The 25816-nt window shown below is 43.7% G+C and overlaps 1 protein-coding gene across 1 annotated transcript in view; it reads right to left on the reverse strand.

Annotated features, from left to right (window-relative positions):
• The window catches only part of LOC119851672 (dynein axonemal heavy chain 5-like), a 270620-nt gene that overhangs the window by 13246 nt on the left and 231558 nt on the right, over window positions 1–25816 (reverse strand). Inside the window, exons 74-75 of the mRNA XM_043508515.1 lie at window positions 9126–9258; window positions 1926–2134 (exon numbers count right to left, since the gene is read on the reverse strand). Of these exons, the coding sequence (XP_043364450.1) occupies window positions 1926–2134; window positions 9126–9258 (342 nt within the window). The remainder of the gene's footprint in view (window positions 1–1925; window positions 2135–9125; window positions 9259–25816) is intronic.

Here is a 25816-nt window from a genome sequence, read left to right on the forward strand (position 1 = left end):
CGTTCTTGACTATTTATAAGTTATTATTAATGAGCCAGTTTTGCCAGTAAAAATTAATTCTTTATCCCTTTGAGCCCATTTTTGTAGATGGGAATTCATTTTCTAAATCTCTGATCCATGTGATAGTGATTTAAAAAAATGATAACTATATTATTAAGTATAATAATTTTAAATAAAATGTAACACAATAGAGTTTAGCAGGATACTTTCTGACTCTTACACTTGTAATTGCTGACACAAATGAACATTAAAGTCATGTAAACATACAGTATGCAGGGATTCTTCTGTACACTTTACAGGTTTAGAAAGTTTTACAAATGTGTGTTATGTAGTGTTAAATTTGCACATTTCTGCAAGCTCTTCCTGAATTGTTGAGATCTATCAAGTCCCAGCTTGTTTGGAGACATTTTATTCTGATTACTTGGCTTCTTATCAAGGTGTCCAGATGTCCAGCGCCAACAAGTAGGATGCCCAATTTAGCCTGGCAGAATTGTAAACCTGTCACTAGGCCAAGGCATGAACAAAGCCAACTAACATGGCCAGAGTAAAAACTAGATCTGTTCTTGGGCATCTTTAGTGCAAAATCTAGCAGCAGTAAGTGAAGAAAATGTCAGGAAACAGTATGAATTTTGAGATGTCTAACCATTCTCCAGACAAGTACTAGTTTACACAGCGCTTCACGTTACCAAAATAGTAGCTCACGAAAGCTTATGCTCTAATAAATTTGTTAGTCTCTAAGGTACCACAAGTACTCCTTTTCTTTTAGCACTAACTTACTGATCCTCACAGCACTCCTGGTGAGGCAGGTAAGACAGCAACTGGTCTGACAGCATAATAGCAGTTCAGGGATATTTAAAAGTGCCTGTAATGGACTCTAACTGAGTCTTGTGGACAAAATCAAATGTTAAACTGTAATAGCTTCTTTGAATCCTTGGATTCTAATGTCTGTAGGACAGGACACTGGGACTATAAAATTGTGACGGTAGACTATTTACTCTCCAAAACAGTCAGTCCAGATAGACACCTGAAGATCCTCCACCCTTAGCCCAGGAGAATATTTGCCATACCCATCTCCATCGATAATTTTTCTCTTCCTGGCAACTCCGTCAGCTAACATTTACATTGCTAACATCCATTGGTATTAATAAAAATACATCTTTAAAATAACTCTCTTTCAATTCCACAAAATTGGCCATGCACTCACCTGAGACATCTCAGAATCCATCATTTCCAGATATCACAGCTCCCAGAAATATCTGCTGCATCATGAAACTTTCATCAGTGTGCACAGCCATACAAAGTAGCCACATGATGAAGGTGTGAATTCTTCCTTCTTCCACCCTCAGCCCTTCTCTTTGTTACTTTTCTTTTTGTTATGTCTGACCTATTTTAGACTATGCAGCGTGGGGACTGTGTTCTTTATCTCTCTGCAAATTGCCTGGCACAATTTTAAGTGCTGTATACCTAATATATAACTCCACATTATGGAACTGGCCCACAAGGGCTCGGAGGCAAGTCCCATTTTACCCATAAATGGCATGTTTTTAAAACTTTCTTTTTAAAATGTAATTATTTCATACTCTAGGGAGCTTTAAATAATGAATGACACACAAATGACTCTTAATACAGGGCAAGGGGAGGGAAGAAAAAGAAAGAGAAAAGGGAGTAAGGAGTTGAAATGTGCAGAAACTCATTGAGACTATTTATATACATTCTATTATTATTATAATAATAACTTGATGGTGCTGCTTTCTGTTATTTCAGTAACCATAGTTTGGGCTAATAAACATCTCATCCTTAAGGTCTGGAGTTTATTTAACTCAGGACACAATTATAACTGAGTTAGTTGGATGCTTTCTCAAGTTATCTTTTAGTTATTGCATAGGATTTAAAATACCATGCTTAGGCTAACTTGGTAACCTTACCTGTGGATTAAAGAATCCTGTCATCCAGAATTGATTTGGTCGGCCATCCAGCAGCCAGCTGCTAAATTGTTGGTTTCTTTCAAGAAGCTCAGTAAACCAAAACCCTAAAGTAGCAGATTCCCAGGAAATCTTGAACCAAAGCTTGGGAATTCTGGCATCATACATGTTATCCAAAGCATCTCGCAAGTCTTCTGACATAATAGTGGTTCCTGAATTGTAAGTAAAACATGTACAGAATGAACTTCTCCCCAGCTTCCAAAGGCAATTAAAACTTCTAAACAATGTTATAAATCCAAACGGATCTCTCTTGTTGAGCCTTAATTATACAACTGTTCAAATGAAGTCAAATTGCAACAAACATATAAGTCTCAGTCCACAGCTAATAATGAATAAAGGACATTTCTTATATTATGTGAAGAAATAAAGAGATTTTTTTCAAACAACTTTTCCCAATTTATATTCATTGTATTGACACTGTGCTTGTAAATGTGATGAATTGTTTCAATATAAGTATATTTTAATGTCTCCCTTCATACAACCAGAAAGAGATGTATGCTGTCTATGCCATCTATATTCTAATCATGTATTGACAGAGAATATATTAATTGCAATTATTTTGTTACAGATGATGAGTCCACAAATTTCATTACTAAGAGCTCCCAATAGTGAAATAGTAAACTAATGGCAGAGATATAGTCAAATGTTTTCTTTTTGGCCGTGGTAGTCCACACACACATGCTACATACAGTACAGTGGTTTCCATTAAAAGAGGTTGGCATTTACTGCTTGTAAAATAATTAACCTCACTATGATATCCACAGTATTCTGTAAAGCAGAGGTTCTGTAGAATACAGAATTATAGAATACAGCCTCTGCTCTGTGGAGCAGTTGCTGATAGTCCACAGCGAGCTGGCTGTCCTCCATATTTTGAGCTCCTAAATTGTATTAAAAGACACCTATAATAAATTAAATACAGCAACGAGCTCAGTGTATCCCAGTTCCAATTAGAACCCCTAGGTAGTACCACAATACAAACAACAATTATATTTCAATATAACCAACTTCTGTAGTTGCCACAGGGATTGAATGTTATTGCAGATAGAATGAGGTGGCTCACGGAATTGTACATGGGAGGGAAAGGGAGGTGATCTGTGTGACTATGAATGGGAAGGTGTGTGATCCAGCAGACTACCTCTGTGGTCTGGTGTGGTCCACACTACGGAAACCTCTTTCCTACACTATTCTCTAGTTCACTGAGATAAAATTTGACAACCCTGGGGTGAGAGAAAGGAGTGGTGTGCCAAGAAACCAAATTTCAGTCCATAGTTTAGGTGTACTCCTGATTCCCTGCTGACACAGCTCTCACATAGCAGCATCCATGAATACACTACGTTTATGTCAAGGAGGTCAAGGAAGTCACGGAATCTGTGACTTCCGGACACCTCTGTGACATTCTCTGCTTCAGTCCCAGGAGCTGTAGGACTCAGGAGCTGGCAGCCAGCGGGGCCCTGGCAGGATTCCAGTGACAGCAGCAACAGGGGCCCCTGCAAGGTTCCAGCATCAGGTGACCAGACTCCTGAGGGGGCCCTCCTCAGGGTTCCAGTGACGGGTGACAGCCTTGCACAGGGGGAGGGGGACACATTGGGCAAGGGGCTGGGAGTGTCCCATTTTCTCTTTGGGAAATATGGTCACTCTGCAGTTTCCAGCTGCCGTGGGCAGAGGGGGAACCCCACAGCTCCCAGCCACCATGGTGGTGGGGGAAAATCATGGAGCTGCAGCAGCAAAAGTCACAGACGAGTCACGGCTTCCATGGATTTTTATTTATTGCCCGTGAACTGTCTGTGACTTTTACGAAAAATAACCATTACAAAACCTTAGCCTTATCCATGAGTAGTGCTTTTTACCATCTCCCTTTGGTTATAAGACTCCATCCCTTCCTAGCAAACAATGACCTGGCTCAGTTATACCTGCCTTTGTCACCTCCTGTCTGTGCAATATTCCTAGGCAAGAAGCTGTTAGCTTTTAGGAAACTCCAACTAGTACAGAATGCTACAGTGCATCTCTTCAGCAACACTGGTTTTCCATAGATCGAGTCAAGTTCAAGATCTCAGTCCTTACCTAGAAGATGCTCAATGGCAAAGTCCAGAATATCTAAAAGATCATCTAAAGCTCCAGGATGAAGAGCATTGTTGACAATTTCACTCCACAGCCATACTACGCTAAGAGGAAAGCTTGTCTGTGCAGGAGACAGGCAAGTCTGAGACTGTGGAACGAACTCCTCCAGGAACCACCCCAAGAATATCACAAACCTCACCAGCTTCTGCTCCACATTAAAGGGGCATTTCTTCAACCTGACCTTCTCTAACTTAAACACAGCAGAATTTACATTACAAAAACACACCAAAACGCTCCTCTGCACACACAATTCTGTCCCTCTAAGGTGAGGATGAGAGGCAGAAAGAACCACACGTGACAGATGTTAATCACGTCACATAATACACTATTAGAAGGCACTCAGACAATACATTGATGAGGACGGAAAACAGAATAGAAAAGTATAAGGGACCCTAAGGGACCTTCTGCCAGCGAAGGATAGCTAGAGTTCATTGCTCTCTGCCCACTCCTCCCCATACTGACACAACCAACAACCAGGATCTGTGAGAGGGGCTACTCCTGGGGGAATTCTGCACCCAAAAATAAAAAAAAAAGTAACGTTACAAATACTTGGTAACCAAGACCCTGCATTCCAGATATAATCCTGGATTTTCATTTAAATTACATTACTTTTATTTTGGTGTTTGGGTGTTCTGTAAAGTAGACTGTTGCTTTAAATTGCTCAGACATTCACATGTGAAAGTCATACAGTATTACTAATCATTGTCCTGCATTTTTTTTAATGGATAAGTAAAATAGATCCTGAATTGTAATCTAACCCCATTTTGCCTCTCTGGCACAGGAAAAAAAGTGGGACAGCACACAGATTTTCCTAGCTGAGGATTCCGTTACTGTCATTTACAATAAGGCTCCTTTACACCATTCTGGCAAAGTAAAATTGACCATAATTGACTAAGAATGAGCTCACTTCATCGGATCCACCAAATGCATCTGATGAAGTGAGCTGTAGCTCATGAAAGCTTATGCTCAAATAAGTTTGTTAGTCTCTAAGGTGCCACAAGTACTCCTTTTCTTTTTGCGAATACAGACTAACAGGACTGCTACTCTGAAACCTGACTAAGAATGGGAACACTTAACTAACAATGGGAACATTAGCAGCCAGCCTGCTTAGTTGTTACATTTCTGCTCTGCCTCAGGGACAGTGCCTGCTTCAAGCAGCCCTACGCGGAGAGGGATAGAGTGAGGGCTAGTTGACACTGGCAGCGTTAAAGCACTGCCGTGGCAGCACCTTAACATGCCTTGTGTGGTTGCAGTGCTGCCCTGGGAGCTCTCCTAGCGCTCTAAAAAACCCACCTAAACGAGGGGCGCAGCTCCCAGCACTGGTGCACTGTCTACACTGGTGCTTTACAGCGCTGAAACTTGGTGCGCTCAGGGGGATGTTTTTTCACACCCCCGAGCGAGAAAGTTGCAGTGCTGTAAATTGCCAGTGTAGACAAAGCCTGAGTCTCTCTCACTCGATCACACGCAGGCATGCACCCAGCCCCACTCCCTTAACATCTCTCCATAGACACATGCATGCACACCCAGCCTCCTTCCTCCCTCAGCAGTGATCTGCTCTCTGCTGCCAGCTGCTCCCAGCAGACGCACCTGGACTGCCACAGAAGGGGCATGTTCCTCACAGATTTCTTTGCTCCCCTATTTTTCTGCGGAGAAGCCAAGAAATCTGCAGAAGGTATGAATTCTGCACCCCTGCCCACAAGGGCACGGAATTCCCCCAGGAGCAGAGGGCAGTATAGGAGCCAGCTATGCCATCTCTACACCCATTAGGCACTTCCCTATGCTGCAGCCTCCTAATTGGTGTGGGGGGGGGAGGGAACAGACAGACACATCCAGACTCTGCTCCCTGTGCACCATCTGAGAGACACCAAGGGAGCAGCGTGGACCAGGGAGTCTCCCACTACAACTGGAAACACTGTCCCACATGTCCCTCTGTGATGACTCATGATTGTTGCTGAAAATAATAAACCAGACTTTTGTTACGAACATGAAGCAAACTTAACAAAAGAGCTGTAGAGGCTGAGAAGACGTGCTCAGTGCCCTGGCCTTGGCTACATCTCTGCATTACTATGCTGAGTGAGTGGGTGTGAGCTTTGGCAGCAGGGATATGATGATTGAGTTGCAGCACCAGGACAGACTGAATGCCATCTGTGGGCGTTGCTATGCATTCCTGCAGCTCAGATGCTTTGATAAAAATAAAATGGTGGGGAGAAATTAGATTAATTACCAAATGAGAGGGATAGATACATCTATTCCAGAAAACAGGAACTCTCAAATAACAAGGACTGGAAAACAGACACAGGGAATATTGAGTGAATAATGCAACACCATACATTTCTACTATCTAACTAATAGAAAACAGGAGGCAGCCCACTGTAAAGGGGCTGACTGAACATTTTATGAACTTAAAGTGACTGGCTGTAATGTTCTATGAACTTCACTTGCCTGCTGTTTATAACAGTTATTTTTGGATTTTATGTGGTCGGGTCCCCTTTCATGGGTACAATGAAGCCCTTATTAAGATGACAGATTAAAGGTCAGATCATTTAAAGGCTCTGAAGGGGCTTTTTGATATTTCTAAAATAATTTGTACTGTAACCATACTGCACGTAGATTAGAGCTTTTAAAACAGGTTTCTACCCTGAGTTGCCCTGTCTCTGGCTATGCCTGCTCTATGAAGTACGGGTGTGATTTCCTTGCTGGCATATACATATTTGTGCTAGCTCTTATTGAGCTAGGGCAAGAAGAAACAGCTGTGTAGCGGTGGTCACTCTGGCAATGGCAGCAGAGGCACAGCTGAGCTATGCCAAGCACATATACACACAGCACCCCTAGCTTGTAGTGTAGATGTAGCCTCTTTTGGCCTGTCTAAATACTTCCAACTACTGTGCAGAGAAAGAGGCAAGGTAAAGCTCCTGTAGGTGTTCAATTCAATACTGGACAAGACTACAGTTTTTGTGGCTAATTAAAGTAATTATGTCAAGGGTCTGCACAGCTACATCCTAGCACATTTGTCCTAGTCTGTGATTCTGTTTTTAGTGATTCACCATGTAACAGAATGAAAGCTTCGTTCGATTTATATTATCTGAGGGCTTGGCAGAGCTCAATTTCCCCCCCATAATTTTGATGGATAATGTAGGTTTATTTTTTCCTATTTTTATCAATTTAAATCTTTACATTTGCATGAAATGTAAAGCAAGATCAACTCATTGAGCTTCAACTTCTCCCTTTGCAAAATGAAGGTAAAATTATAGTTTAGTTTACCAGGGTCTTTTGAGATCTAACTAAACTATATTTGTAAGGTGCCATGTATAATGTATGTAAAGGATTATGACTCACTGGAATCACAGATGGGAATAGAATTCAAAGCCTCCTGTCCTGACTGTCTCCCTTCATCTTCAACTATCATTCCTCCTGGCTACCTGGCCTACTGACTGAAAAATGATGATCCTTCATCTTATTTTTTGGAAAGATAAAGTCAGCTTGTACAGCTACAAACCTTAGGAACTCTGCAAGGTACTTATCCTCCACATAACTCATATTATGTTTCCAGAGGGGTCATGGGTACTTCAGCATTGTGGCTGTGCAGCATAGGAAACATGTATGACACTGATGTTGGATTTAAGAAGCACCTAAAGCTAGCATGCTAGCCAGCACGCATTACATAGATCAATGCAGAGCTCAAAACAGATGATGAAAAGGCTTTTAATAATGAATCAGATCTGCAACCGAAACCTATAAAGACTAGTGAAAGGCACCAGTACTCAGCTAGGGCAACATATTAATCTCATATTTGGGATTTCTAGACCAAGCCTTTTCTGAGTTACATTGGTCTGAAAAAGTCAGGAACGTGTCATTTTTTGGACGCCCACAGCTCTATCTCCCAGAAACTTTATCTAGATTTTCTCAAGCTTTATACCCTGGCATAACTTTACACCTGAAAAAATTCCAAATCCAGACAGGAAATTCACCAAAGTTTGGGTCATTTTGATCTGGTGGTTTGATTCAGGGCCATTTCTAGTTACTCCCAAAATGAAAAGGATATACATCCACAAAAACACGACCCCCCTCTGAAATGACTGCTCTGTGTCAAACACTTATTTAGGTCACTTGAGAGGACAACATTCACTTTTTCTTTCAGATTTATGTGGAGTATTATATCATTCCAACTGTGAAATAAATTCTGGGCAATCAGTAAGTAATTAAAACAGCACTAACGGGTGGAACGTAATGGTGAGTACAAAGCGCAGCTACAAATCTAATAACCATAATTTGAACTCAAAAATATAATCTGGATGAAAAACTGGTTGAAAAACCCTACTCAGAGAAGTTATCAATGGTTCACTGTCAAACTGGGGGACTTAACTAGTGGGGTCCCACACCGATCAATCCTAGGTCCAGCACTACTCAATATTTTCATGAATGACTCGGATAATGAAGTGGAGAGTATTCTTATAAAATTTGAGGATGACATCACACTCTACTTCCATGTACTGAAAAAAATCTTCTTAGGCTTTTCTTTTGGGAGTCTGATTTTATATTCTCCTTCCAGCTAGCCATTTTAACGATACCATATGGGCAAAATGGGATGTGAGAAGGAGGAAACAGAAAGCAACACGAGCCAGCTATTCCATCACCTTCATTCCACTATTGCTCATCTCTTACCTTAAGCTGAACTCTCTCAGCTCCAACGTGTGCAGAATGCCACTGCCCCACTGCTAATTAGTATGTAATTTTATAACTATGCTTCTTCTTAGTTCTATACAATTGAGCCTCAGTTTGATTCTGAATCATTTTCCCATACAGTTTATGGTCCCAATCCTACACTTCATAGCACACAGGCGCAGCAGTGCAGCTCTGCAAAGACGGATTGGCTTCAATGGGGTTCATGTGGGTACAGCAGTGCCGCAGGGCACAGTGAATTGTAGGACCAGGGCACCATAAATTGAGGTAGATGTGAAAACATTGTTAGTGTCACAATACCGTTATAATCCTTTAGAAATTAACGCTGTATGATTATATACTTACCATCTATGGCCAGTTTGAGATCAGTCAGTGTAGTTCGAACTCTTGATATAACACGCTGCATACGGTCAATTTCCTGACGTAGAAATATATTTAAGGGTTGAATTTCTCCCATCTTTTGAAGCTGGGCTTTCACCTAAACAGAGTTTAGGGGAAAAAAAAACATATCTATTATTATGTAGATATACAAATATGGTAACAGTTTTAAAAGCACGAAGGTATTTTTGAAAATTTTACCCATAAACCCTAAAAAACAAACTACACAGTAATGGATGACCAATGGTCATCCTGCACCAGTTTTATGGTCTAGTATGTGGTGACTCTTCAGGCCTAGTAAAAAAGAGCTTCCTCCCAATGGAGGGGAGATTGCCAGCTTTTGGAAGGGAAACAGCCTTTACTTCTACAGTAGAACCTCAGAGTTACGAACACCAGAGTTACAAACTGACCGTTCAACCTCACACCTCATGTGGAACCGGAAGTATGCATTCAGGAATCAGCAAAGACAAGAAAAAAGCAAACACAGTACAGTACTGTGTTAAATGTAAACTACTAAAAATATAAAGAGAAAGTTAAAAAAAAAAAAGATAACAAGATGACAAGTTAGATAGAGTTAGAATTCTAATAAAATCAAACATCAGCCTAATACAGTGGATGCTATTTTGCCAAGGCCAAAAGTCCATTAAATGTTAATTTGTGCTTTTCTTGAAAGACACCAAGGGTTTGTAGACACAGGGAAGTTAATGCAGAGTAAGCTAGATAAATTTAAAGCACACTAGTTTTACCATACTAAGGGCTAGTCTACACTTAAAGTGCTGCAGGTGTGCTGCTGTAGTACTTCAGTGAAAACACTATCTATGCTGATGAGAGGGCTTCTCCAGTTGGTGTAGGTAATCCATCCACCTCCACCCCCACCACCCTCGAGAGGAGCTAGCGAAGTCTATGGAAAAATTCTCCCATCAACCTAGTGCTGTCTACACTGGGGCTTAGGTTGGCTTAACTGCGTCATTCATGGGTATGGATTTTTCACACCCCTGAACAACATAGTTAGATCAATCTAATTTCCTACTGTAGACCAGGCCTAACTTCACAAGTGGACATTCAAATGCCCCCTGGCAGCTTAGCTTAGTACACTTTAAAGGGTAATAGGTTAAAGAGCAAAAAGGCACACTTACTGCACAGTATCCAAGTACACACGGAGTTAATGAGGAGTAGTGTTGTGATAATTGAGCCTATAAATTTACCCTAATTGTAAGCTTAATTGTGAAAAGTATATGAAAGCTCATAAAATGTTACAATAACCTAAAATAACAACTGTTACTAGAAAGTCAGTGAAGTTGCTTTCAATAATGAGTGTTATAAACAGGTTCAAAAGACCCAGACAGATTAAATTAGTCCAAACAAAAAGGCCATGTTAATATAATTCAAGGACCATGTTAAAATCATGCTTGGTTAAAAAAAAGATTGGAAGTTAATAAACCAAACGTGGTACGTTGGAGATTAGGCCTAATCGGTGACCAAAATAATAAGGGGATGGACTATTTCACCCATCACTCTCTTTTTGGGTCCTTAAAAGAGAAAGACTATGGAGAAAAGGAAAAAAATAGTAAAGAACAGATGGAGGCTGCTGCAGCGAGCTTCATCATCATAGCTGCCATCTCCATCAGTTCCTGGGACTCTGGGCCTTCTTTATCCTAATCCTGAGGGATGCCCAGATCAAATGGGGCTGGAGAGAAAGTTCCAGATGACAATGCCACCACTTCTAGCGCCAGCTGAATCCCATACACCGAAATTAAATGGGATCAGACTTTAACAATTGCAGCAAAACTCCAGCTCATCTCAGCTAACTTCTCTTTTTACCCAAAAAGACAGTTATTACCATCTTTAATACCAAGATGGTCATCACAAAGGTTTTTCTTTCTAAAACTCTCTCCAGCTACAGTGAAAGGGAAGAAGATATGTTGTTAAAATAAAAGTCTTATTTTATGTTTATCTTACTTTATATTTCAAATGCTTTTCCTTCTTTTCTGCATTTTTAATAAAAGGTTAAAAGAAAGTTTAATGGTGAGTTTGCCATGGTACTAAGCAGGCTGAGGTCTCTGTATACCAAACCCCAAACCTTGTTTAACATTGTTCAATGTTGGACAATGAGACTGGGTTATGTTAACATCTTTGGCTCATTTATTCCATTTAAATTAATATAACAGTAGCTAGTTCACTTGAAATTCACACCCTAGGTTTCTCCGCACTAGTTTCTCCATGTAGACAAGCCCTAAGGGTGAATGCTATTGTAACAACACAATGTTATATCCAGCACCATTCCTCTTTAAAAAGGAAGAAAAGCATAGCACTTGAAAGGTGATACTTGATAGGACAAGAGTGTAAATGCTTTGACAGCCTCCATTTCTCAGATTTCATCTTCAGGCCTTTGAAAATACTCTTTTAAACTTTACATGGTTTTCTCCTTGGGGGACAACCACTAGTGAGGTTATTCATTATATTTTAATCATATACATACATGATTTTACAGAAAGGCCGTCCAAGAAGTAGGTGCCAACAGATTACACTAATGCTTTCAAGTTTGACAGCTCATTCTACAGAATGAGTCAATATGCTTTTCTTTCTTTCTTTCTTTCTTTCTTTCTTTCTAAATCACTAAAATCAGCTAGTACTAGAACATTTAAAATTAGAGCTGGGAGAATAGTTTCCTGTGGACAATTTATTTTGTGAATAATGCCCTCTTTTCTGTTCACAAATGATTTGCAAACAGCCTTTGATTTTTAAGAATTTCACAGGAAGTTCACTCCTTTTGCCCAAACAGCCAAAAGAACAACTATCAGAGGGGTAGCTGTGTTAGTCTGTATCCACAAAAACAACGAGGAAGCAGGTGGCACCATAAAGACTAACAGATTTATTTGGGCATAAGCTTTCGTGGGTAAAAACCCCACTTCTTCAGGTTCAAAACCCACGAAAGCTTATGCCCAAATAAATTTGTTAGTCTTTAAGGTGCCAAAAGAACAACTGTTTGCTCCACTCAGTGTTTTGTCTCAGTATCCCTGTGACAAATGAAGGAGGGTAGGCTCCCTGTTATGGACACACAGCCAGCCAGTTAGCTACAACATCCCTCTTAGGCCTGGTCTACACTACGAGTTTATGTCGGATTTAGCAGCATTAAATCGAATTAACCCTGCACCCGTCCACACAATGAAGTCATTTTTTTCAAAATAAAGGGCTCTTAAAATCGATTTCTGTACTCCTCCCCAGTGAGGGGATTAGCGCTGAAATCGACATCGCCATTTTGAATTAGGGTTAGTGTGGATGCAATTTGAAGGTATTGGCCTCCAGGAGCTATCCCACAGTGCACCGTTGTGACCGCTCTGGACAGTACTCTGAACTCGGATGCACTGGCCAGGTGTACAGGAAAAGCCCTGGGAACTTTTTGAATCTCAGTTCCTGTTTGGCCAGGCGAGCTCATCAGCACAGGTGACCATGCAGAGCTCATCAGCACAGGTGACCATGCAGTCCCAGAATCGAAAAAGAGATCTAGCATGGACCGAACGGGAGGTACTGGATCTCTTCGCTGTATGGGGAGAGTAATCCGTGCTATCAGAACTATGTTCCAAAAGATGAAATGCCAAAACATTTCAAAAAATCTCTGAGGTCATGATGGACAGAGGCTACAGCAGGGATGCAACACAGTGCCGTGTGAAACTTACGGAGCTCAGACAAGCGTACCAGAAAACCAAAGAATCAAACGGATGCTCTGGGACAGAGCCCCCCCCGAACATAGAACATGCTGCTTCTATGCTGAGCTGCATGCAATTCTAGGGGGGGCCACCACCGTGACCCCACCACGGTCCGTGGACTCGGATGATGGGGTACTCTCCACCATGCCTGAGGATTTTGTAGACAGGGAAGATGAGGAGAGCACACAGCATTCCATTCTCCCCAACAGCCAGGATCTTTTTATCACCCTGACTGAAATACCATCCCAACCCAATGAAGCCGGAGAAGGGACCTCTGGTGAGTATACCTTTTTAAATATAATACATGTTATAAAAGCAAGCGTGTTTTAATGATTAAGTAGCCCTGAGGACTTGGGATGCATTCGTGGCCAGTACAGCTACTGGAAAAGTCTGTTAACGTGTCTGGGGATGGAGCGGAAATCCTCCAAGGATATCTCCATGAAGCTCTCCTGGAGGTACTCTAAAAGCCTTTGCAGAAGGTTTCTGGGGAGAGCAGCCTTATTCCGTCCTCCATGGTAGGACACTTTACCACGCCATGCTAGTAGCAAGTAATCTGGTATCATTGCATGACAAAGCCTGGCAGCGTATGGTCCTGGTGTTTGCTGGCATTCAAGCAACATCCATTCTTTATCTCTCTGTGTTATCCTCCGGAGAGTGATATTGTTCATGGTAACCTGGTTGAAATAGGGGAATTTAATTAAGGGGACATTCAGAGGTGACTGAAAAGAAATCCTCCCAGCAGTTAGCCACGCGGTGGGGTGAGGGGGCCATTGGCGCTGAGCTGTTCGTGTTTGGCTAGCAGGGATCTTCCCTGATACCAGCCACGCGGTGGGGTGAGGGGTAAAGCAATCATCCCAGAGAATTGGATGGGGGGAGAGGGGGTTAGTTTGGTTTCTGCTGCTGCACATTAACAGGAAAACCACAGCACTAAATGGCGAACTCAACGCGCTTTGCTTGGTATGGGAGAGGAGGGCGCTGCTGTTACGAAGGTTGCAGAAGCCGAAAGACTATGGCTTACCATGGCTGCCTGCAAGCTGAATTCTGTTGCCCGGCACTGCTTGTGTGATCTCTAACACCAAAGCTGCAGGCACTTATTGTAAGATGCAAAATGCGACCTTGTACCAAAATCTCATGTGCTATGTAATTGTAAATAGTGTTGTTCACCGTGAAAGAGAGTAGCCATTGTTCTGTAAAATGTATCTTTTTAAATACTTCACTCCCTTTTTTCCCCTCCAGCAGCTGCAAATGTTTCAAGCCTCCCTCCTCCATCACAAAGGCTATCTCAGATAAGTCAGCGAAAAAAATGCACATGGGATGAAATGTTCTCTGAGCTCATGCAGTCGTCTGGCACTGACAGAGCTCAGCAGAATGCGTGGAGGGACACAATAGCAGAGTACAGGACAGTGGCCGATGAATGTGAAGAGAGAGAATGGCAGGCAGATCAGAGGAGGCAGGATACAACACTGGGGCTACTGCGGGATCATACGGACATGCTCCAGCATCTGGTGGAGGTTCAGGAATGGCAGCAGAATCACAGACTGTTTAACCGCCCTCCCTCCTCAAGTTCCATAGCCTCCTCACCCAGATGCTCAAGAATGCAGTGCGGGAGTCTCCGGGCACCCAACCACTCTACCCCAGAGGACACCCCAAGCAACAGAAAGCTGTCATTCAAGAAGTTTTAAAGTGGCCTTTTCCTTCCCTCCTCCCATACCCCACCCGGGCTACCTTGTGAGTTATCTCCCTATTTTTATAATCAATTAATAAAGAATACATGGTTTTTAAACAATAGTGACTTTATTTCCTTTGCAAGCAAGGTGTGATCGAAGGGGGGAAGGCGGGGGTCTTACAGGGAATTTAGAGACAACCAAGGGGGCAGGTTTTCATCAAGAAGAAACAAACAGAAATGTCACACAGTACCCTGAACAGTCATGAAACTGGTTTTCAAAGCTTCTCTGATGCGCAGCGCTTCCTGCTGTGCTCTTCTAACCACCCTGGTGTCTGGCTGCGCGTATTCAGCGGTCAGGCGATTTGCCTCAACCTCCCACCCCGCCATAAACGTCTCCCCCTTACTCTCACAGAGATTGTGGAGCAGACATCAAGCAGCAACAACAATGGGAATATTGGTTTCGCTGAGGTCTAACCGAGTCAGTAAACTGTGCCAGTGACCCTTTAAACGTCCAAATGCACACTCTACCACCATTCTGCACTTGCTCAGCCTATAGTTGAAAAGCTCCTTACTACTGTCCAGGGTGCCTGTGTATGGATTCATGAACCAGGGCATTAAGGGGTAGGCTGGGTCCCCAGGGGTAACTATAGGCATTTCAACATCCCCAACAGTTATTTTCTGGTCTGGGAACTAAATCCCTTCCTGCAGCAGTTTAAACAGACCAGAGTTCCTGAAGACGTGAGCGTCATGAATCTTTCCTGGCCATCCCACGTTGATGTTGGTGAAATGTCCCTTGTGATCCACCAGTGCTTGCAGCACCATTGAAAAGTACTCCTGAGGTTTATGTACTGGTTGCCCTGGTGGTCTGGTCCCAAGATAGGGATATGCGTTCCGTCCATAGCTCCACCACAGTTAGGGAATCCCATTGCAGCAAAGCCATCTACTATGACCTGCACATTTCCCAGAGTCACTACCTTTGATAACAGCTGCTCAATGATTGCATTGGCTACTTGCATCACAGCAACCCCCACAGTAGATTTGCCCACTCCAAATTGATTACTGACTGACCGGTAGCTGTCTGGCATTGCAAGCTTCCACAGGGCTATTGCCACTCGCTTGTGAAGTGTGAGGGCTGCTCTCATCTTGGTATTCTTGCGCTTCAGGGCAGGGGAAAGCAAGTCACAAAGTTCCATGAAAGTGCCCTTACGCATGCGAAAGTTTTGGAGTCACTGGGAATCATCCCAAACCTGCAACACTATGCGGTCCCACCACTCTGTGCTTGTTTCCTGGGCCCAGAATCAGCATTCCACGGCATGAGCCTGCCCCAGTAACACCATAATCTCCAAATTGCTGTGGACTGCGGTTTTAGAGAAATCTGTGTTCATGTCCTCATCACCGCACTGCCGTCGCCTCCTCGCCTGGTTTTTCAGGTGCTGGTTCTGCATAAACTGCACGATAATGCACGAGGTGTTTACAACGGTCATAACTGCTGTGGTGAGCTGAACAGGCTCCATGCTTGCCATGTTATGGCATCTGCTCGGGCAACCCAGGGAAAAGGGTGCAAAATGATTGTCTGCTGTTGCTTTCATGGAGGGAGGGAGGGTTGACTGACGATATTTACCCATAAATGTAAATTATGTCACGGGTGGTCCGTGACAAATTTTTGGCCCCATCAGGCATTGGGAGCTCAGCCCAGAATTCCAATGGGCAGCAGGGACTACAGGAACTGTGGGATAGCTACCCACAGTGCACCACTCGGAATGTTGACGCTTGCCATGGTACTGTGGACGCACACCGCCGAATTAATGTGCTTAGTGTGGAGGCATGCACTCGACTTTATACAATCTGTTCCCAAAAATTGACTTCTGTAAAATTGGAGTACTTTCGCGTAGACATGGCCTTAGTAACTGTTCTCTACTTATTTCACCTGTAAAGGATTAAAAAAGTCTCATTGCTAAGCATAGGTAAAAGGAAGTGAGTGGTCACCTGACCAAAAGAGTCAATGGGAAGGCTAGAACTTTTTAAAATTGAGGAAAAAACTTCCCCTTTGTCGGTCTGTGGTTGTTCTCCCGCGGAGAAGGGGTTAGAGCAGCAATGCTGTTAGAAGCTTTGGGGCAGGTATGAAGAATCATCTGTATTATACTTAAAAACTACTCATTTGAAACCCCAGATATGTAAGTAGATCAGGAAACGTCTAGGAAGATGTGATTAGGTTTCTCTCTTTTATTTCTTTATGGCTTGTGGATTCCTCTGTGCTAACCCCGGGTGCTTTTTTTTTGCTTGTAACCTTTAAATTGGACCTTAAGAAAGCTATTCTTGAAGCTTAATTCTTGTATTTGTTCTTTTTAAATTTAGCAGTAGCCTGAGTTTTCAGGAGTATTTTCTTTCCTTATTTTTTTAAATAAAATTTACCTTTTTTAAGAACAGGATTGGAGTTCTGTGTCTTAAGAGGTGTGTGCACATTTTTTTTTTAAATTAGCTGGTGGCAACAGCTGGTTTCCTTTGTTTTTTCTGCTCAGCTTTTCCCGGTGGGGGAGGGCTTGAGGGTACCCCACGGGAAGGAATTCCCAAGTGCGCCTCTCAAAGGAGTTTTGCACTTGGATGGGTAGATGCTGCTACCACCCAAGGTCAGAGAAAAGCTGTAACCTTGGGAGTTTAATACAAGCCTGGAGTGGCCAGTATTAATTTTTAGAATCCTTGCGGACGCCCACCCTCTACACTTGAAGTGCCAGCATGGGAATTTAGCCTTGACAATCCCAAAGAAAAAGTGTGATACATGCTAGATCGAAGAAGAGCACTTCACATAGGAGAGGCACCATGGAGAATCTGACCCATTAATTTTCATCTTTAAAAAACAAAAGAAAAGAGATTTTTTTTAGTTGCAAAACACCTTTTCCCCATTCTTAGATAACTTAAAAGAGATATTTTAGCAAATTGTACCAAAACAAGTCTAGGTAATGTCACTCCAAAGGGTAATTTACCAAAAAGTTAAAGTATGTTAATCTAAAATGAGAGGCTTAAAACAAGAGTGTCTCCTCAACTATAATTATAGTGATGCTGCCACAACACTATAATACAGTGCAATTCCCAGGGCTTGGGAATGCTTCTAAGAAACACACATTTTTTAAAGAAATGCAAACCTCTGTATATTCCGTAATAGCAATGAAATGTATCAATGCAAGAACTACACTATATTAATTCATCCATAGCTGCATTCATACCACTCAGCCTTGACCATCAAGTACAACACAACACAAGGCTTTGAATTAATGACATACTGGTAATTCACAACCTGTCATGTCTTTGTTATCATTGAGATGAGACTCAAATTGTGACCTTCTGTGAGTTTTGCTAATTACAGTAAAGTCCTGTTCTTGGAAATCTTATTGTTAATTACATGATGAAGCACATACATTTTGAGTCATGATTGATTGTTTTGCATTAGATTCTGTATCAACCAACAAGATCACTCATTTCCTGATCCCTATTGTAGAATTACATTAAGAAACCAACCTGACTGGCAGAAAGGAAACCTGAAGACAGAACCCATTAGTCAAAAGAGCCCTCTGAAATGAAACACACTAATTACAAAAAGCCCAGGTAAAAATATGTCGTCACTAGTTGTATATATTTTATCAAGTCACAGTTGGATTGTGAATTGGAATGTAAACAGATGTCAGTTAACATGAAATACGACAATTTCAGAAAGGAGGCAACGAAAATCACAGTCATACTAGTTCTTACTGTTTGTATAATGTCATGGTCCTAGCATGCATGATCCTTACTCAGATGTGCACGGGTAACACAGTACTTTGAGTTCCAGTGGAAAGGCCATTACTATGAACCGAGATTAGTGACCAAGTATGACTGTAAGCATTCCTGATATTTGTACAAAATATGCCTTGTGAGGTATCACTTGAAAACACTGGTGAATAGTATCATGGTGGAAGATATGTAACTATACTACATGTGGAGTTATGGATGTTCTTTGATACTATATATTATAGTGAATTTGAACAAAACAGGTCTGCTCAGGTCAAATACAAATGAAGCAGGGTGACCAATGACAATGGAGTTGTAATTTACATATGCTGTAAACAGAACCATCAAAGCTCAGAAGTTGGTTTGGGACTCAGCATATCTGGATCATAAAGAACTGTGTATTTGCTTATCTAACCAGCCTGGGTCATCAGGCAGAGACAATGAAGGTACATTTATTGGGGATATGTTGGGGTCATTTGGCTAATAGTAACCAAGGCTGGTGGAGACCAGAATGGGGCTGTGGTGTAAGAAGCAGGTGGCTGTAGTCACAGTTGCTGAACCAGGGCTACTTATCACACAGAAATTCAATGCAGGTTTATATGCTGGCTGGGAGCATCCAGATAAGGGAGCTACAGCAGCAAAGCATTTTAAGGCAATCAGGGTTATAGGTCAGGCAGTGACACAACTTTTCACTGGTCTGGGTTGCACCCCAAAATATGACACCAAGTAAGTTACTATAGCAGCTCGGGAATTTCAATCTGCTTCTACTTCAAAACTGCAAATTAAGATAATGCTTTGGAATCATTTTCATTAGTCTCCCCCCTGCCCCTGTACTGCCCTGTCAGCAGATTTGGGGAGGACACCATTTTGAGAGGTGATACCCCCTTCCAAAATATGGAGGAAAGGCAAGTTCAGGGAGATGCCCCTCCCCCTTGCCACTGCCACCACAAACAGAGCTGCTTTAGAGTGGCACCAGCAACCAGTTCAAGGTAGGAAGGATGAAATCCGGGAGGGGGATATATACAAAATCATCCTATCATTACTGTTACAGCTTTCTTATTGGTTAAGAGGGGGTCACATGGCGCTGTGGAATAACAAAGACACCACAACAGAGGAGAATTTAAAGCTGAAATGTATTTAGAGCAAATCTTATATAGGGAAAAAACATTGTCACTTGGATTACGCAGCTGACCTCCAACCAGCAATAATGCCTTTAGAATTCCATCATTATAGTCCCTAGTGATGTTTTTCAACCTGTAAGGCAAATGTTTTTTTCATTACTGTCAGGATTCCCTCCCCACTCTGAACTCTAGGGTACAGATGTGGGGACTGGCATGAAAAACCCCCCTAAGCTTATCTCTACCAGCTTAGGTTAAAACTTCCCCAAGGCACAAATTCTTCCTTGTCCTTGGAACGGTATCACTGCCACCACCAAGTGAGTTAGACAAAGATTTAGAAAAAGGACCACTAGGAGTTCCTGTTTCCCCAAAATATCCCCCAAAGCCCTTCACCCCTTTCCTGTGGAGGTTTGAGAGTAAATAAGGTGAGCACAGAACACTGTGGTCAGTATTTTAGGACACTAAAAACCCCAATCAGATTCTTAAAAACAGAACTTTTATTACAAAGAAGAAAAAGTAAAAGAAACACCTCTGTAAAATCAGGATGGAGGATAATTTTACAGGGTAATAAGATTTAAAATATAGAGGATTCCCCTCTAGGCAAAACTTTAAAGTTCCAAAAAACAGGAATAAATCTTCCTCTTAGCATAGGGAAAATTCACAAGCTAAAACAAAAGATAATCTAACACATTTCCTTCCTATTACTTACAATTTGTAATCTTAGTTGCTTAGTTCAGGTATGGCTTTAGGAGATATATTTTCCCTGCCCTGGTTCCTTGCTGACCCAGAGAGAAACAAAGAAATACAAAACAAAAACCTTCCCCCACAGATTTGAAAGTATCTTCTCCCCTTATTGGTCCTTTTGGTCAGGTGCCAACCACGTTATCTGAGCTTCTTAACCCTTTACAGGTAAAGGGAGGAGATTTTATGCTACCCTTAGCTGTATGTTTATGACAATTACAAACCTAACTGCATGATGAATTGACATTTATATTTGCATCTATCCTCACACATATGGAGAGATTGGACCCTATCATTTTACTTCAGATGAGAAGGTTACTCACCCTGTGCAGTAACTGAGGTTCTTTGAGATTGTTGGCCCTGTGGGTGCTCCATTTTAGGTGTCCTGGTGCCCCGTTTTTGTAATTGCAGATTTGTAGTAGCAGTGCACCAGTTGGCTACACCGCTCTGAGTGGCTACCTAGCATGCGCAGCCAACCGACCCCCAGTTCCTTCTCTACCTCAGAGGATCAGCATGACACTCTGAAGCAGAACGGAGGAGGTGTGAAGTATATCTCGGTAGTGGAGCACCCACAGGGACAACCATCTCGAAGAACCTCAGTTACTGCACAGTGTGAGTAACCTTCTCTTCTTCTTCGAGGAGCACAGGGGTGGGTGCTCCACTTTAGGTGACTATGGAACAGTACCCCTCAGTGGAGGGGGGGCTTTGAAGTTGGTTTATTGATGGTGGCTAGCACAGAGAGTCCAAACTGTGCGTCTGCAGCTGATTGTTGCTTGAGAACGTAGTGTTTAGTAGAAGTGTGGGCAGAGGCCCAGATAGCTGCTTTGCAAATATCCATGATGGGTATGTCATTAAAAAATGCTACTGATGTTGATAACACTCTGGTGGAGTGTGTGTGGACTCCTGATGGAGCAGGGAGGTTGTTTCACTGGTAACACAACTGGATTGTTCTTTCTAGGTAAAAAGCTAGTGCTCTTCGGACGTTGAACATGTGAAGAGACACTTCCCGGTTGTTGGCATGTGGTGTCGGGAAAAACACAGGTAAGTATGTTGGTTGATTTAGATCAGTGGTCACCAACTGGTTCATCGTGATCAACTGATCAGTCTTGGAGACTCTCCCAGTTGATCGTGATTTCCGGTCACTAAAAGTCTGGTGCAGCAGGGCGGCTGCTAAAGCAGGCTCCCTGCCTGCCCCAGCCCCACACCACTCCCGGAAGCAGCCAGCACACCCCTGTGGTCCCAGGGTGGGGGGGGAGGCAGGGGCCTCCACACGCTGCTCCTGCCTGTAAGCACCACCCCCTGCAGCTCCCATTGGCCAAGAATGGGGAACTGTGGCCAATGGGAGCTGCGGGTGTGGTGCCTGCAGAGAGGGGCGTTGGCCCCTTCCGGGAGTGGTGTGGGGCCCAGACAGGCAGGGAGCCTGCCTTAGCCCTGCTGTGCCGTCGACTGGGAGCTGCCCAAGGTAAGTGCCACCCAGGGAGAGCCCACACTCCAACCCCACTCCCAGAGCCAGCACTCGATACGCCCACCCTGGTCCACGACCATAGTAATCAGAGTGATTAACTTGAGGAAGTGCTGATGGGGTAACCTTGCTATTGCTGTGAGGCAATCGAGATAGGCCCCTATAAATTCCAGTTGTTTGACAGGGACCAAAGTGGACTTCTGAAGATTTATTTGAAGTCTGCGGGTCATAAAGAGGGCTATTGTGGTATGTGTGGCTTCTAGTGCTGCCCGCCGTGTTGGTGCTCTTAACAGGCAGTCGTCCAGGTATGGAAAAAGCATGACCCCTAGTCTGTGAAGTTGAGCTGCAGAGATGGTGAGGACCTTGGAAAAGAGCCTTGGGGTGTTGACAGTACGAAGAGTAGCACTTTGTATTGGTAATGTTGATGTCCTAGGGTGAAGTGCAAGAACCTTCTGTGCACTGGGTAAATGGTGACATGAAAGTAAGCGTCTTGCAGGTCGAGGGACAAAAGCCAATCTCCTTTCTCTAATGCTGGAATCATCAATGATGGGCCACCATTTTGAATCGCTGTGTTCTCACAAACTTGTTGAGTTTGCATAAATGCAGAATGAGTCTCCATCCGCTGTTCTTTTTCTGAGTGAGGAAATAATGGGAATAAAATCCTCTTCTCCTGTGTTGAGCTGGTACAGTTCCTTGGCCCCTAATTGCTGGAGGTGGTTTATTTCCTGATGTAATAGGAGCTCGTGAGAGGGTTCCCTGAAGGACAGGGAAGCGGGGTGGGTAGATGGGTTAGAAATAAATGGGATGGAGTAACCCTGATGGATAATTTCCAGGACCCATCTGTCTGTGGTGATATTGTTCCAGACTGGGTAATATGGTGACAGGGGTCCCCAACGGTGTTGAAGTGGGGTTGAGATCCAGAATTAGAGTGTAGAGGTTTCAGGCCCTTGAACAGACATTCAAAATGATGGCTTAGAAGTGGAAGGCTGGTCTTGATTCTGCCTTCGTCCCGTCTGCCTCCGTTTAGGTTTTGGGTATGCCGTCTTTGAGGCTGGGAGTATGGTGTAGCCCGGAATTTTTGGTTATAAAACCTGCCCTGCTTTTTCATGTTTCCAGGGACACAGATGCTGAGAGTCTTTAAGGTGACCTGGGAGTCCTTTAAAGTATGCGCAAGTATGCATTGGTGGATTTGGCAAACAATTTCTGACCTTCAAAGGGTAGGTCCTCAACCGCAGCTTGTACCTCTCTCAGGAATCCTGATACATGACCAAGATGCCTGACACATGACCATGGAGGTTGCAATGGAGCATGCTGCTGTGTCCGCAGAATTGAGAGAGGCATGGAGGGCAGTCCTTGCAATGAGAGAACCTTCAGAGATGTTGGACTTACACGCTTCTCTTGTCCTCTTATATTTTCAATAAAAGATTTTCAATAAAAGATGACACTGTAGAAAACAGGTTTTGTGTGTGTATTTTGCAAGCAGTGCAGGTGAATTCATGATGAGGAATTGCAAGGTGGCGGAAGAATAGGCTTTGTGGCCAAAGAGGTATAGCCTCTTCCTGTCCTTGTCATAAGGGGCGGATCTAAATTGTTGCTGTTTGCCCCTCTGATTTACTGCCTCCATGACCAGTGAATTAGGAGTGGGGTGGGTGAAGAGAAATTCAGGCCCTTTTGCCAGCACATAATATTTTTTGTCCGACCTTCTGCAGAAAGGAGGTGCCGTGGCTGGCATCTGCCAGATGTTTTTTGTGAGGTCCATTATGGCAATGTTAATAAGCAGTTCTATTTTTGCTGATTGGGATGCCTGGAGAATATCAGTGAGCTTATGCTGGGTCTCAGGGATCTCAGACAAGGCGATGTTGAGGGAGTCTGCTATCCTCTTGAAAAGATCCTGAAAGGACTTGAAGTCATCCCCCGATGTGGAGGATGGTGGCATGATTGTTTCATCTGGATGAGATATGTGTAGGTGGCAAGTGTCTCCTTCAGGTGCGTCCGCCTGCTCGTCAGTCTCCTCATCCTGGGCCTCTGAAGGTGCTGGGTCCGTTGGTGCGGGAGAGTGGGCTGTTTTGGTGACCAGTGGGTTAGGGGGTTTAATGTTCTGGGCTCTATAAATGACCCATGGGTCCCAGTTTGGCCAGTTGGGTGGGAGGGCCATAGGAGGTGGCAGCCAGGATTGGGGCTGACAGGCTCGCGTGTCTACCAGTTACTGATGATATGAGGGTCCAGCTTTAGGAGAAGAGTGGCCAGGAATGTACACTCCTGAGTCGTCATCCTCATCATCATCATCACTGGATTGAGGTGGCGCTGAAGCCCCAGGGGTGATGATCTGGCTTGGTCCACGCCTCACTGGGGTACCACCGAATAGGGGGGGTCCCTGGCATAGAAGAAACTGCTAGGTCCGCCTGTCTGGTGAAAAGTTGCGGTACCAGGAAGCTCGGTGCCAGGGATGGCAGCGCAGTCTGAGAGGAAAGGGTCAGAACTATCAGTTGCAAGGTCTTACTGAGCTGCGTATGTGCAGCACGTGGTGCCATTACACTGGTCAGTGTTGGAATGTTCTTCGGCATGGTCAGTGCCGAGCTAGGGCTTTAGATCATGCACCTGACTGAGAGCCTGCCCATACCAGTCCTTGGCTCCTTGGGAAGTCTTGGTACCAGGGCTCTTGGTGCCGTCAGTACCGGGGCAGATTTTTCACCAGGACACCATTTCTTTTTAGGCAGATCTTGCTGTGGTGATGACTGAGACTGGGTGTTTGGTCACCTTTTTAGAGACAGAGTCCTTAGAAGCAGTCTTGGTAGTGCAGCCCTTGTCTGAGGCTGCTGGCGACCACTGGTCAAGAAGCGTCCTGGACTCTGGGTTGCAGGCTGGCCTGAGGGATTTCTTCATCATGAGTGACTTAAGTTGGAGGTCCCTGGCCTTCAGTGTCCTGGCCTTCAGTTTTTTTTACAATGAGGACACTTTTGGGGAATTGGGTCTCTCTGAGACAGCGGATGCACTGAGTATGGCCGTCTGAAACTGGTATCAATAGCCTGCAGGTCAGGCAGTGTTAAATCCAGGAGAACCAGGCATGCCTGAGGGAGGTCCAGCACTGGAGAAAAACGGGGTAGCCCATTTTAAAGCAGTCGTCGTTGGTGGAGGCCCACCAGGTGGCGGGTGGGGGAAAACGACACTAATTTTTTTTTTAATATGGAGGACATTTAAAGTAATGTTAACTGAAGTTAACTAGAATTGAGAGGATAAAAGAAAAAAAAGGAAGGAATATGATCTACGGAGTTGAAGGGGTGCTGCTGTCGCTCTGACTCAAGCCAAGGGCAGTAAAAAGGAACTAGGGGTCGGTTGGCTGCGCATGCTAGATAGCTGCTTGGAGTGGCGCAAGATGGCTGCTGCGCATGCACAGCCAATCAGGGCACTGCTACTACAAATCTCCAATTACAAGCGCAGGGTGCCAAGACACCAAAAGTGGAGCACCCACAGGGACACTCCTTGAAGAAGAACTCTTTGTTATCTGTTATGTAAGCCTCTGAGCGAGGAGGCTTGGAAGCAACAGAACTCTCTGGCCTTTTCTGTATGTGAAATGGGAAAACTAAAGGGGATCTTACGACGTGCAGGACAGTTTCAATTGTTTGTCACTTGTTTTGATGTAATCTCATAAAGTGTTTAAAGTTGTTTTTGTGATGGGTTGTCACCCTTGGGGTGCAGTCTGGGAGCTGTGGGAACTGCGGCGTCCTTCTAAGACACACAGCTGGGTTGGGGACACATCCAGCCTCACCCAGGCCCTGTTATCCCCCAACATAACAGCAGGAGGTGACATCCACCCAAACTGGGCTACCCGATTGCAAACAGTAGACACCAGCCAGTTTTCCAGCTCCGCAGGCATGCACCCCACTCTGGAGTATAAAATCTAAATTATACCATCTTGCACTGCACAGGGATCTGTACACTGTAAGCTCATTAATATGTCTACCCCTGCAACATGAAGAATGTGTTTTATGTTTAAACAAAACCACAAACTAAGCCTAAAATACTAGAAAGATTGGATATGAATTAGCAATTTCTCACCCTGACTGATGATACAAGCAGGCTTGCAGATTCTCAAGGCACCAGCTGCACTTGCTTTACAGCTTGGGCTCCCCACCCCCGTTCCAAGTACTTTTCCTTACGAGCTTCTCTTAGGTGTTGAGTTGTGGGGGAGTGAAGAACCACAG

The sequence above is a fragment of the Dermochelys coriacea genome, chromosome 2 (assembly GCF_009764565.3).
Source record: "Dermochelys coriacea isolate rDerCor1 chromosome 2, rDerCor1.pri.v4, whole genome shotgun sequence".
Lineage (NCBI taxonomy): Eukaryota > Metazoa > Chordata > Testudines > Dermochelyidae > Dermochelys > Dermochelys coriacea.